The sequence below is a fragment of the Syzygium oleosum genome, unplaced genomic scaffold, assembly GCF_021117445.2.
Source record: "Syzygium oleosum isolate NSW1041296 unplaced genomic scaffold, Sole_v2.1 Sole_v2.44, whole genome shotgun sequence".
NCBI classification, from domain to species: domain Eukaryota; kingdom Viridiplantae; phylum Streptophyta; class Magnoliopsida; order Myrtales; family Myrtaceae; genus Syzygium; species Syzygium oleosum.
Window position 1 is genome coordinate 394,614 of NW_026607528.1, and position 13,245 is coordinate 407,858.

The following is a 13,245-nucleotide window of genomic DNA, read 5'->3' on the forward strand; positions in this document are numbered from 1 at the left end:
GCTCTCTTACATATGAGAGAGGACTCGGTGAACCCCCTCCCTCCCTTGCGAAAACTTCTGCTCTTCTTCCGTTCTCTCTCTCTCTCTCCTTCTCTGAGCGCAACTGATGATGAGAGAGGAAATAAAAAAGGTAAGTAAAAAAAGTTCAGGCAGCGGAATGAAAAAGAGAAAAGAGAAAGAAAAGAAAGAATAATGAGAGAGGGAATGGGAAGAGAAAATGGGAGGAGATCCGAAACACCTTCTGTCTGTGATACTCCGCCACTGGCCCAGACGACCTCCCTCCGACCTCCCTCCGACCTCCCTCCGACCTCCCTCCGGGCCTCCACTTCAGCGGATCCCCCCATCATCACCATCACACCTCCGTCGCCAATGAAGTTAAACGCAACAGGTCCGGTGATTGTCTAAGAGACGGGCTTCCAGAAATACGAAAAACTCGCAAGGGTCCTAATCCCTCAAGCCCTCGAATTTCAACTAAATTTTTGCAACTCCCAGAATAAAAATGCCGCAGATTCTTTAAATTCGAAAGGTCCACTGATTTAAGGGAACGGCAATTTATAATATTCAAATCTATCAAGGATTCTGATCCATCGAGGCCTTGAATTTCAGTTACACTGCAATTCCAAACACGGAGGGTTCTTAGATATTTAAAACTTGAAAAGTCTAGCGATCGTTCGGCGGACGTACACTTAAAGATGTCCGACACTTGTGAGGATTTTGATCTACCAAGGCCTTGGATTTCAACCGAATTCACGCAACTTATTGCGGGGTCTGTTCCTTGCAGAATCTTCGAATTGGAATGATCTAGCAACTCATCAAGCTGAGATGCATTTGGGCTCATTAACTTCGAAGAATCTTCAATCCCATCGATCCTAGATATCTTAGGGCATTGCCCTGCAGGTAAGTTGGATAGGCAATGTGAGCCTTCCACACCGGTGACTTCTGTGAAATCAAAGCACCGGTAGAGACACAAATATGATAAGTGCTTCAAGTTTGACAAATTCGTGAACGCTTTCAATTTTCCGAAATCTACAATAGTAAGCTCCGATAGTCCAATGGGAAGCTCTGGGACACATTCAAGCCAAGGGCAATTAGAAAGAGTGAGTGTCTTGAGACGGGTTAGCCGGGAAAGATGGGGCAACGGCGGCCTCTGGCAAGTGATCCTTAGAGCTATTAAGCCGGAGGGCAATTTCGGTAGTTCTCGGAGCTTTATACAATATCCAACGCCGAGCACTTGGAGAGAAGAGAGCTTAGAAATGCTTCCTGGCAAGCCCGAAATGCTTGACTTGTCTAAAGAAAGCTCCTTTAGCGAAACTAATTCGCACATATTACTAGGTAGTCGTTCTAGTTTTTCGCATTTTTCAACTCCCAACTTTTGGAGTTTTGCCAACTTCCCAATGGCATTAGGCAATTCCGTTATGTTAGTTCCACTAATTTCCAAGACCCTCAAATTTGGCATATTCTCAATGCCTTCAGGTAATTTCGTAATCGATGTGTATCCTAAGTCCAACTCGGTCAATGATGCCAATTTTTTAATCGAGTCGGGGATTTCTGTCAACGAGGAGCAGCGACATAAGAACAAGCTTTGCAGAGATGCTAGATCGCCTATGGAGCTAGGTATGCAAGCTAACAGTCTACATTGATGGGCATTCAGGATCTCGAGCTCCTTCATGGAACTAATGGATTCGGGTAATCCTTCAATTGCTGACCAAGATAAGTCCAATAGAGTTAACGAAACAAAGGAGCCCATGAGTTCAGGAAGTTGAGAAAGTCGTTGACAATTCAAGACACACAAAGTCTCCAGCTTCATCAAACAACCTTTCGAAATAGGAATCTCTTGTATATCGGTGTCATTTATACGAAGCTCCCTCAATTCTACCATTCTACCTATTCTTGTCGGTAGCTCCTTGAGTCTTTCACAACTAGAGACATCCAAGGAAATGAGGGTCTTGATGTCCCCAATAGAAGGATGAATCTCTTCCAGATTCCTACAACATGCAAGAATCAAAATCTCCAAGCTTTTGAAAGCAGACAAATCGGGAGTTCTTTTCAATGATAGACAATTCTTGAGGTTGAGAACTTTGAGCTCGGTTGCCATCTGGGAGAAAGAATGGATATCTTAGTCTAATTGGACTGTCGCAGCCTCTGATTTTCCACTACTCCTTATGTTTTGACTTTTTAAAATTCCTCAAAAAATACCCATGCTCCTCGACTCCTTCGTGATTGTCTTATTTAATTTTCAGTGTCTCTTTTAGTAGTGTTTGACCACTCCAATAGATAAATGTTTTTTTAAGCATATCAATTGCAAAAGAATGTTGGGGATGTACAAGTGCTAACTACGTTTATTTTTGTATAACATTTCAAAGGAAATATTTATTGATTTGACAAAAGCAACTTTTATTATCAAAAAGCAGATGACAAATTCAAATGGGAGAGAGATGCAGTCATTGGGCGCCATGTTTTCCTTCAATAGTATGAAATTAAAGAGAAACGGGCTAGTTTAATTATGAAAATCAATTTTCAAATGTTATACGTACAAGGAAAAAAATGTTATATTGAAAATACTTCAATGCCTTCTTTACATCTTACCTTGAGTGGAACCCATCCTCCCCAGTCCTCCGAAATCGCACTGCGTGATAGATCGAGTACAACTAATTTCTTTGGATGAAAGTTTGCTGCAGTAAAATTCGAGGGACATCCCAACCATTGAAGCCATCTTAATTTAGGAAGTAAGCTTTGGAAATCTCCAGTGAAATTCGCACCATCCGCTAGAAGGAACCTCAAGTTGGTCATTTCTTTAAATTGTTCAGCTGTGTATCTTCTTCCCTTACCACATTTCCCAAGAGAAAGTGCCTCAATCTTTCTAGTGCCCTGCAAATTGGAAACATTGTGGACCATAAGTTTTAAATGATGAGATGAGATCAACTGATGTAAAATAAAATGCATTGATTTCAATTTGCTGTCATACTACTATGGTGTAGGCTTCTCCTTTAAATTTTGTGAAATGAAAGGTTGTGGTTGTGTACTATTTATCTAATCTATGTAAAGATGTGAAGCTCAAGCGGTTGTTCCTGAACTTTTTCGTCTTCCAATTATGCCCTTCGCAATTTGCACCTTCTGAATGCCCAAAATTTGCATCCATTTGCAATTATAATAGAAGACCTCTCTTCATGCATACACTAAATCAAATATATCTATGAAAATTCATGCCATTTATATGTGAAATAACACTACATTTACTCCTATCCTATATATGTGAACCAATACGACTCTAACAGTCAAAATAGATCCATTAAACTTGCCATCATAACATGTATCAAAATTAAAGAATCCAAATTGTAGAATGCCCCACTCTTTCTGGTATAATACATTTGCAATTCTAAATATCAAAATGAAAATAAGAATGTCATTGGAAAAGGTACACACGTGTTTTACGTTCCTTTCTTATCATGTGTTTCATCGTTGAGGGTTTTCCATTGTACGTGGAAGGAAAATTGATAATATCGAGTGTTCTATACATGATTCTTACTTTCTTTTTATTACTATAGATGTTTGATGCTATCTTTTCGTTGTCGTGTTGATTTTGTTACAGTGTAGTAGTAGTCATCTAAATTTTGATCAATTGTCCCATAGATTAATGAGATCTTCCGTATGAACAGATTTGACATGAAGATTGATACAATTGTATTCTTAAGGAACTCTAGTCTTTTACATATTTCTTTTGTTGTAACCTAATATTTTAGGAACACAAATTCGTTTTTTGTTTTAGGTGATGCACACTGAGCGCAAATCACGAGAGTCAATATTACGGATTTGTTTGGTGGTTTCAACTTTTCCTTCGAACTTATAGTCTTTCATATGAGACGGTACTTGTTTTTACATTATAAGTTTCTTGTATGTCTATTGTAATTTTGTCAACAACTTCATAGATACCTTTATTTTTCACTTCTAAGCTGTGTTCTATTCAGTTGGTTACATTTTCCTTCATGCAAAAATATGCTCGCTGTAAAGAATTGGCAGCATTTTTTTTCAATAGTCTTGTTATTTCATTATGTTGTGCATCCCAATGTTTATATTTAGTTTTTCTTAATTAACGATACTCATGACATTTGCACATGCTTGTTTGATGCTTGTACAAATCATCCACCTATTATAATTGCTTTTAGTGGATCACCTTTTAACTTTCATGCTAATAATGAAAATTTATCATCACACGAAATTCAAAACCATATTTACTTCGTTTAATAATACCAAAAAATCTAAACCGGTAGAATTCTTCCACATTTACCCCATACTAATTTTCATGTCATAAAAAATCCCAAACTAGTAGTCCCTGTTAATTTTACCCCAAATTAATTTTCGTTTCACAAAAATAAGATAATGGTATACATGTTAACTAAATCTTTGCTAAATAAGATGCTCACTAAGAGTTGAACAATAAACAAATAAGTATAATTGCACAATAGCTTATATTTAACAATAAATAATATCGGGGTATTAATAGAAAAATCACCCATCGTCACAAAAATAAAAAGTATTAGCATATTTATAGAAATAAACTATCCACTATTATGAAAAGTTTATATAACGAAAAAAATATATAACTAAAGGGTGATATTGCATGGTTGCTCATATATCATAAATGCCACATCAACAAATTGACGATGTCCACTAACGATTGACCACAAAGGCTCGATTGCAAAAAAAGTGAAAGTTAGAGGACTATATTGAGCAAAAACAAAAATAGATGGGGGACTAAATTGCACAACCAATAATACTTAGGGGATATGCTTAACCCGAATTAACAAATACAGGAACCAAGATAGCTAAATCATCACAAATGAATGGACGTCTCATTTATCATACCAAACAACTCATAAGAAGTCAATACTTAGTAAAAGAAAAAAGAAATAAACCTCACAAGAAACCGAAAGACGAATTCAAAAATCAAACGCATGCATCAAACAAATTTGTGGGAAATGCATGCCCGCAACATTTTATAAATGTCAGTTTTTCTCTAAAAGTACTCCGTCAAACATTTTGTTTTTGTAGTTTTTATCATTGCATTGAAGTTACCAAAAGGAGAGCATCCTCATCACAATACTACCAGGTATAGATATATATTAATCATCCATAACCAAGAAATTGCTCCTTAGTTATGTTCTAGAATTAGGCAAAAACAGCAATTAATCAAAAGAACTCTTTTGCGAGTAGAAGCAGCAAGTTTTTGGGGATATAAGACTAACGATTATTTTTATTTCAAACAAGAAAGGGAAGGTGTACCCACATCATTGACCGAAACAAGTACAGAAAACTCTTACCTTCTTGTTGTCGAGCACGTCTAGGGCTTCTTCATAAATCCACAATCTGCTACGCTCTTGAGGCTCCTCTAGATTTTCTAGACGAACAATTTCCCTTCCAAGATCTCTCAGTTGATCATGCATAATTAGCGTGCCGTCTTTGTCAATTTTAATTAGGGACCTAAGACTTAATACTTCGATCCCCATCCCAGGAAAAAAATCACAAGCATCCCACATATAAGTCGGACTTTGTTGACATGATCCAATAAAAAAACATGCAATATCCAAAAATATCTGTCGTTCATCAAAATCTAATACATCGTAACTTATCTTCAACGTCTCTTGCACTTTCTTATTAGGCATTTTCCTCAATTTCTTTGATGTATCTTCCCATGCTCCTTTTTTCTTTCCACACAATAATGAACCTATAACTTCAAGAGCTAAGGGAAGCCCCCCAGTAATGGATGCAATATCACGAGAGATAACCTCATAATCACTTGGAGGGTAATCCTGTCGAAATGCATGTCTACTAAATAAAATCAACGATAGATCTGAAGGCAACTCGTTGAGTTCATACATGGGGCTTGCCCCAACCTTGTCAAGAATACTCTTGTTTCTAGTTGTGATGATGATTACACTTCCTGCTGTAAACCAAGTACCGTCTCCGACCAAAGCATTCAAGTGAGTATCATCATCCATGTCATCAAGAAGAATGAGGACATTCTTGGTTGTAAATAGAGATTTGATTTTACCAATTCCCTCATCAACATTAAACACATCATCAAAATTTTCTCTTGCAGTAGAAATGAGTTGCTTTTGTACATATTCAATACCCTTGCGCTGAGATGTTTCTCGAATATTTGCCACGAATCTACGACAGTCAAAATGACTAGAGAGCTTGTTGTATAACACCTTTGCAAGAGTTGTCTTACCGATGCCGCCCATTCCATAAATTCCAATAATCCGTGTACCATTGAAGTTAGCATTTATCAAACTCGTAATTTGTTCCACATGATCATCAATTCCCACCAACTGTTTAGGAACACTTAGCTGGAAAAGTCTTTTTAACTCGCTCAAAACTTTTCTAACAACAAATTTAACCAATGTTCCTTCATGCCTGTCAAATAACAATGAATTTCAGTTTAGGATAGCAATATGTATGTTCTTTTTTAAGAAAGATCTATTTATGAAAAATTAAACAATTTTTTGTTGGAGAATAATGTACCCATTATTAATTTTCTCCGATTCCCATCCTTTCAATGAGCTGACTTCTTGGAGTGCTTCTTCCCATTCCTTCACAACCATTTCGTCCATATTCTTTTTATTGGCATCGATAGCATCTCTCCATTTCCCTGTCGGATGTCGCACCTGTGAGGGTTCCACTTTGTAAAATATGGGCAACACTATCTGCCCTTTACTTCTCTTGCACTTCAACATCTCAGCCAGCTCGCAGAGGCACCATTTGTTTGAAGCATAGTTCTCCGAAATAATCGGGATCGAGATCTTAGAATTTGCAATACTACAAAGAAGCTCCGGACCAATCTTCTCACCAATAGGGAGCTCATTGTTGTCTCTAAACACCCGAATTCCTGCATCGTCAAGGCTACTATAAAGATGATCGGTGAATCCTTTGCGAGTGTCTTCCCCTCTAAAGCTCAAGAACACTTGGCAATAATTTCTTTTCGGCCTTTTGGTTCCGCCTTCATAATCACCTACTTGTGGAGAGGTCGATGAGGAAGACTCCCCATAGATTGGATCTTCTGAATGAGTGGGTTCTTTTCTTTTCATCTCGAGAGGAATGTGAAAGAGATTGATGGAGCAGGAAACAGAGGAGAGAAATATGGAATCCTGGATCTGTTAAAAGCAGAAATGTCTCTCCGGACTCAAAGTTGGAGCTACATTCAAACAAAAATAGAAACTCTTAGACAACTCATGTCACGCCCCGAACCCGAATGAGCACGCAACATCCCTCTGGGGTCGTCAAGCATGTGACATCCCAGGACTTATCGCCGACCCAATCGAAACACTAACGAGCAACGCATGCGAAAGCAACCTCGAACTCTCCATACAACATATAAACAACGGGATAGTGGAGAGACAAAGAATACACATTAACAAGACACTTTTATAAACACAACATCGATTACAACACAAACATTTGCAAGCCTTCTACGAGGCCACTATCTATGAACCACGTACAACAAAAAGGATCGGGTGGTTGGTAAGCTTAACTCTTCTACAAAAGGGGCACTCAAAAGACGAAGTAACTCGACCTATCCTCAATCCCCGTAGTATCCCGGCAGCATCTTCGGATTAATCACGGTCGTGGGTCTAAAATGGTTTGGTTATACAATCATGAGAACACTTCTCAATAAGCAACTACCTAAGCCTCGCTTAGGCCAAAGCATACTTCCGAACAATTCTAAACATGCGATTCAAACAATCAACGTGCCATAAACAATCACATGCGTCCTTACCTCGCCTTGGCGCATACACAAGCCCTGCACGTTAGAATATCGCCATAACATGGCCAATTGCCCGTCAAGCACACACAAAGCAATTCATGGCATGATCAAGCATAACATGGTTAATAATCCAGATGTGCTCATCAATTAACTCAGGCAAAGCATTCCCTAATGCAAATCGCACTCATTAAGTCTAGATTATTAACGACCCCTCGGGCTACCGAACTCCCGCCGGTCTTCTGGTGTAACCAGGCATCGTCCCGCTACTTCGGCGACGGCAACGTCCGGAACCCCCGCCCAGACGGCATTCCACAAAGGAGCATCGATCTAGCCTCCACCGCGATCGGCAACGTCTAGAACCTCCGCCTAGACGGCATCCGAACCCCCGTCGGGCATCGTCTAGATTCCCGCCTAGACGGAACGTGTCGTGACCATGCACACACTCAACAACCATTACCGATTCTTATCTTTATGAATTAATCAAATACCAACTAAGTCTGTACTCATTAATTAAAAAGCCTCGCCTTTCTTTTGTAACAAAATCTCCGAAAAGTCCCCGAGAGAGAGAAAAACCGAGTATGCACAGAATCGGGGCCAAATTGGGCAGCTGCGCAGTAACCGAAATCTGTTTGAAACAAATAGTAAATCAACTCTAAAAATTATGAAATTTGGATATGTTTCATAAAACATCTTGATAAACATTTTCCGTGAAGAACTTGAAACCCAGTTCTGACTATAAACAACTCTTTTTGTCACTTGAAGTCAGACGAAATTCAACCCATCCGGTCAGGCCGCCTGACCATCAAAATGCATCTCATTCAGTATCCAAATCACTTTGGAAAGCCTTGAAATTTTTATATGTCATAGAAACGAATGTTATTAAAAAATTTTGTGAAGAAAGTTTGTTGAAAAGAGGTCTGGAAAAATTTATAGAAAATCGAAAAGACCAGAAGGTCGGGTAAACAGTAAATCCGGCAGACTGAATTCGGTCCAAAAATGGACTTACGAATGGAATTAAATGACCTCCAAAAATTCCATATTTAATATGTCATACTAAAAGATGTCATGAGAAACTTTCATGAAGAACACTTCCTCAAATTTGGCCCACACAAGTCACAGTAAAAATAGCAAAATCCAGCGATGCAGCAGCAACCTTACCGGAAATCAACAAACAAGCACCGCCAAGCAAACCAAGCACAACCAGCCACTAAACCAACTATCCACAGTCCTAATTCACTCCTAAACATGTCCATTAGTAACCCATTATCATAACCAAGGCTTAGGGAGCACTTACTCAAGGTCTAAGCAAAAACTGAGCGAAAGGGCAGCAGCAACCTCGCCGGTGCAGCAGCGACGGACGGCGGTGAGCGGTCGCCGGACGGCTGAGGCAGTTGGCCGGTGGAGGCAGACGAAGCTGCTGGTCGGGCGTGCAGCAAGAAGAAGCAAGAAGCAGCGAGGAAAATGCAGCAAAACAGAAGCAGCAAAGCAAAGGAAAAGAAGAAGAAAATGGTGAAGTTGGTGGGGGATTTATCAGCCAACGTGGGGGGAAAAGTCAGCAGCACGGGGAGTCAATGATGATGGTTGGTGGAGTTGGTGGGACTGGTCATCAACGTTAGGGGCAGCAGCAGCAGCAGAAGCGTGGGCAGCAGTCAACCAGAAGCAGAAGTAGTCAGCAACGCAGAAGTCAGCGGCAGAAGCAGAAGACAGCAGCAAGTCAGCAGAAAATGCAGAAGTCAGCAAGCGTGGGTTCAGCAGAGGCATGGGTAGCTTGAGGAGTCAACAGTCAGCAAAGAAAAGTATGGGAGCAGCAGAAAACAGGACAGAAGAAGAAGCAACACGTGAGGCAACGTGGGGGCAGCGGCAACGAAGGGGAGGAGAGAGAGAGAGGAGAGAGAAGGGTTCAACATTATCTCAATAATATTTTGTCCGTAATTTTCCTTTTTCCGCAATTCCGATCCACATGACGATTGGCCACGTTTAATGAAACGACGTCCGACAAATTAGTCGTGGAAATCTTGAAACTATGATACCCAATTCGGATTCTAATTAATAGCCAAATTCAATCGATTGCGATTTTAGTGCATCTCGAACTAACGGGCGGCTTTTAGGAATTTATGTGTATCGACTCGTGACCGATTTGATATCGAGTCACATCTAAGTTTACTCGAGCCATGGCGACCTCGGTTGTCATGTAATTGTGAGGGTCAATCACTAGTTCCAAATGACGCGATCGTTCGAATTATGTTTAGGATCGTTCGAAATTCATACAATGGCCAAGCGGAATTACCCGCGATCCAATTGCATGACAATTGCAAATCGTTCCATAACCATCCTTGGATTGGCTTTTAACGGCCCAAAATATTCCCTCGTCAATCCTTATGGTCGAAGTGTCAATCCATGGCCAAGTTCTTAGGTCCACGTAATTTATTCATAGCTAGCCATTCCCTAACGGTTAGTTTACTCGAGAGTGATCAATTCCGAGCGAGATTTCACTAAAAACGCATTGAAGAAATATTTATTTCATAAATCCCGAAAATAGGTCGAAATTCAGAATGTCACAACTCATCAGAAGAAAATGGAGGAATCAAAGCAGGAAACAGAGAAGGGCAAGGAGTCGTCGACCAAGCGAGGAGTGCTCAAACAAACACAATTCACCCAAGGCTATGATCTCCCCAATCCTCAGCCGTCGACGTTGGATTCCCTACACACCACACAACACTTTCTACTGTGCGCGCTTTGAACAATGCTGAGTTCTTGCCATCCACTGGTCCAAGACTCTTCATGCTAATTGAACCGCTGTGAGGCATGCTACGGAAAGAACAGTCATTTCACGCTAAATTTCCGCAGCATCATGCGGAAGGTGTGCGGAACCCAACGAGCAAAGACTGACACGCTCACATGCAATCACGTGAAACACTCACGCTTCGAGTTTAATGAAAGAAAATAGAAAAGAGAACTAACGAGCTATACTCGCATGCCCCTACTGGGATCTCCACCGATGCGCAGCATTATATGAGGAAGGTGCATGCCATGTGCTTTCATTGAGATCTGAGATCCAGCCAGCACTGTCTTGACTTGGCTGGGCCTTTTCTATTAATAAACAAAATAGAAAAGAAAACCAACTAGCAATGCTCCATGCTCCTCGTGCTAACAAGAGATTCCGTTCATCCCCGACGATTTTGTTAATAAAAATGTCTGGGGGACGCATAAGTTTGTTCTATCCACAATCTATCTATTATTTATTTCTCAAAAGAGATTTGTCTAAGGAAATAACTTTCAATATAAATCTCTTCCAAAACAATTTTCTCAAACTAGATTTCTCCATGCCACATCATGCCCACCGATGATCTAGTCATTATCCTACACGTAAGTCACTTTTATCTCTCTCCTTAAATTTATTTAACATTTTATGTGAACTTTATTTTTGGTACTGCGTATATAAATTCTCGGCGGATGATTCTCCACAATCGAATAAATATTCGGTGATACTTTTTTCGGGAAAATTATCCAAAAAGTTATAAACATATTATACGTAGGTCAATTCAGCCCTCAATCTTTCAATTGTGTCAATTAAATTATGAATCTTTTGACAACTTGTCAATTTAGTTATGAACTTTTCAACTATCCTAATTTTGTCCTAAACATTGTGATAATTTGCCAGTTTAATTTTAAATCTTTTAACAATTTGTCAATTTAGTTCTTCCAGCAAAAATTGATAAGAAATCGCTGACGTTAAGTTCTAGTTAGCGTCGACCGTCTTACGTGACACGGCAGGCGCAGAGGTGGACCGTTTTTACAAATTTTTTTAATTTTCTGAACTTTTGTCTTTATTTTTCCTTTCCTTTCCTTTTCTTTTTTTCTTTTTCTTTTTCTTTTTCTTTTTTTCTTTTTTCATTTTTACCTTGTCAATGGCCAGCAGAGGTCATCGGCCTCAATGAGGGCAGCCCTTGCTAGCCCAAGCGTGGGAGTCCCTCACCCGAGGCCTGAGGCTAGTGACCTCCAACGGCCATCGATGAGGACCGGGGATGGCCGATGGAGGGGAAAAGGGCAAAAGAAAAAAAAGAATAAGAATAAGAAAAATGAGAGAAGAGGAGGAGGTCATCTCGAAAATATATTATATTATTGGATTTTAGTTGGATGTTGGACGTATTGTACAACTTAATATATTCTCCACTTGCCATTATCATGTTCCACTTTCCTGGAAGTTACCTGGAGCCTTCCTTCATCAGTAAAAAAATGCCAGTCAAACTAAGCACCAAATACGGGGCCGAGTTTGAGGAAATATTTGGTGAAAGTCTTCGAAGGCGACGAGGTCGTCTCGGAAATATATTATATGATTGCGTGTTCTTTAGACGTTGGACGTGTTGGACAACTTAATATATGTTCCGCTTGCCATCACTTTGTTATTGTGTTCCACTTGCCTGGAAGTCACCCGCGGCCTTCCTTCATAAGTTAAATAACCAATTCAGATTTGCACCAAATAGGGGGCAAAACAGAGGAAACAGAGGTTTAATGTGTGTGTGAACATAGAGTAATATGAAAACAACGTAGAGAAATGGTCCAACCAACCGGACGAGTGGAGTCCTCGAGCGTGGTCAGTTGACGGACAGACCAAAACTCAGTGTATGTGATAATTGTCGAATAATTATTCGACAATTATTAAAAAAAGACATCGGTAGAACCGGCTCCATTTTTCGAAAAATTTGACATCCATTCATTGAATGTCATGGATTGATTTTTCTGAATGTCGATTTGCAAATGAAATTTGGTGATTGCATGTCATTGCATTACAAACGAGATATTACATTTCAAACAAGCATGTCATGATTACATTTTGTCAAACTACTTATTTCATGCTGACATTCTCGGCCAACCGGTTCTTAACCAAAATATAATTTTTTGCAGCACAATATTGGAGGAGTCAAATATTAACATTAGTATATATGATTTGAAAAATGAAGCAATTAAATAGAAAGAGACTGCAATTTACAAGAGCCCAACGTCTGATTACTTTGACACCTGTTATATTATATCTTCGTAGTTTGCTTATTTCTTCTACCGAGCAGACACTCACTTCTTTACTCATAGCTACAGACATTATTCTCTTGCCTTGCAAGCTTCTTAAGAATCCGAAATGATAAGCGGTGATGAGAAAAGCCCAACAGCTTAGTACGTAAGTGACTAACCCCACCTCATTACTCTAGGATCAAAAGCTTACACAGAAATAGACTAAAGTGGAACATTGCATCACATGATCAAGTGATTTGAGAAGGAATCCCAGTATGCTCTCTATCCCACACCCCACACTAGGGGTGTCCAAAAAGCCCGCGCCGGCCCGGCTTGACCCCCGCCGGCCCGGCCCGACCCTAAAATTTGGATTGTTCTGGGGTTGGGGCTTGTCTTTTATGAATAGGGCTTTTTAGTTGTGGGTATTATTAGAGTTGGGTTAGGGTCGGGCCCGACCCATGACACCTTGGTACCAC

General features: G+C 39.9%; 1 protein-coding gene across 1 annotated transcript in view; it reads right to left on the minus strand.

Moving 5' to 3' along the window:
- Window positions 1-325: 325 nt before the first annotated feature.
- The window catches only part of LOC115663298 (disease resistance protein RPV1-like), a 74,189-nt gene continuing 61,269 nt past the window's right edge, over window positions 326-13,245 (minus strand). Inside the window, exons 3-6 of the mRNA XM_056306406.1 lie at window positions 6,523-7,192; window positions 5,319-6,414; window positions 2,587-2,868; window positions 326-2,095 (exon numbers count right to left, since the gene is read on the minus strand). Of these exons, the coding sequence (XP_056162381.1) occupies window positions 353-2,095; window positions 2,587-2,868; window positions 5,319-6,414; window positions 6,523-7,085 (3,684 nt within the window). The 5' untranslated portion in view covers window positions 7,086-7,192 and the 3' untranslated portion in view covers window positions 326-352. The remainder of the gene's footprint in view (window positions 2,096-2,586; window positions 2,869-5,318; window positions 6,415-6,522; window positions 7,193-13,245) is intronic.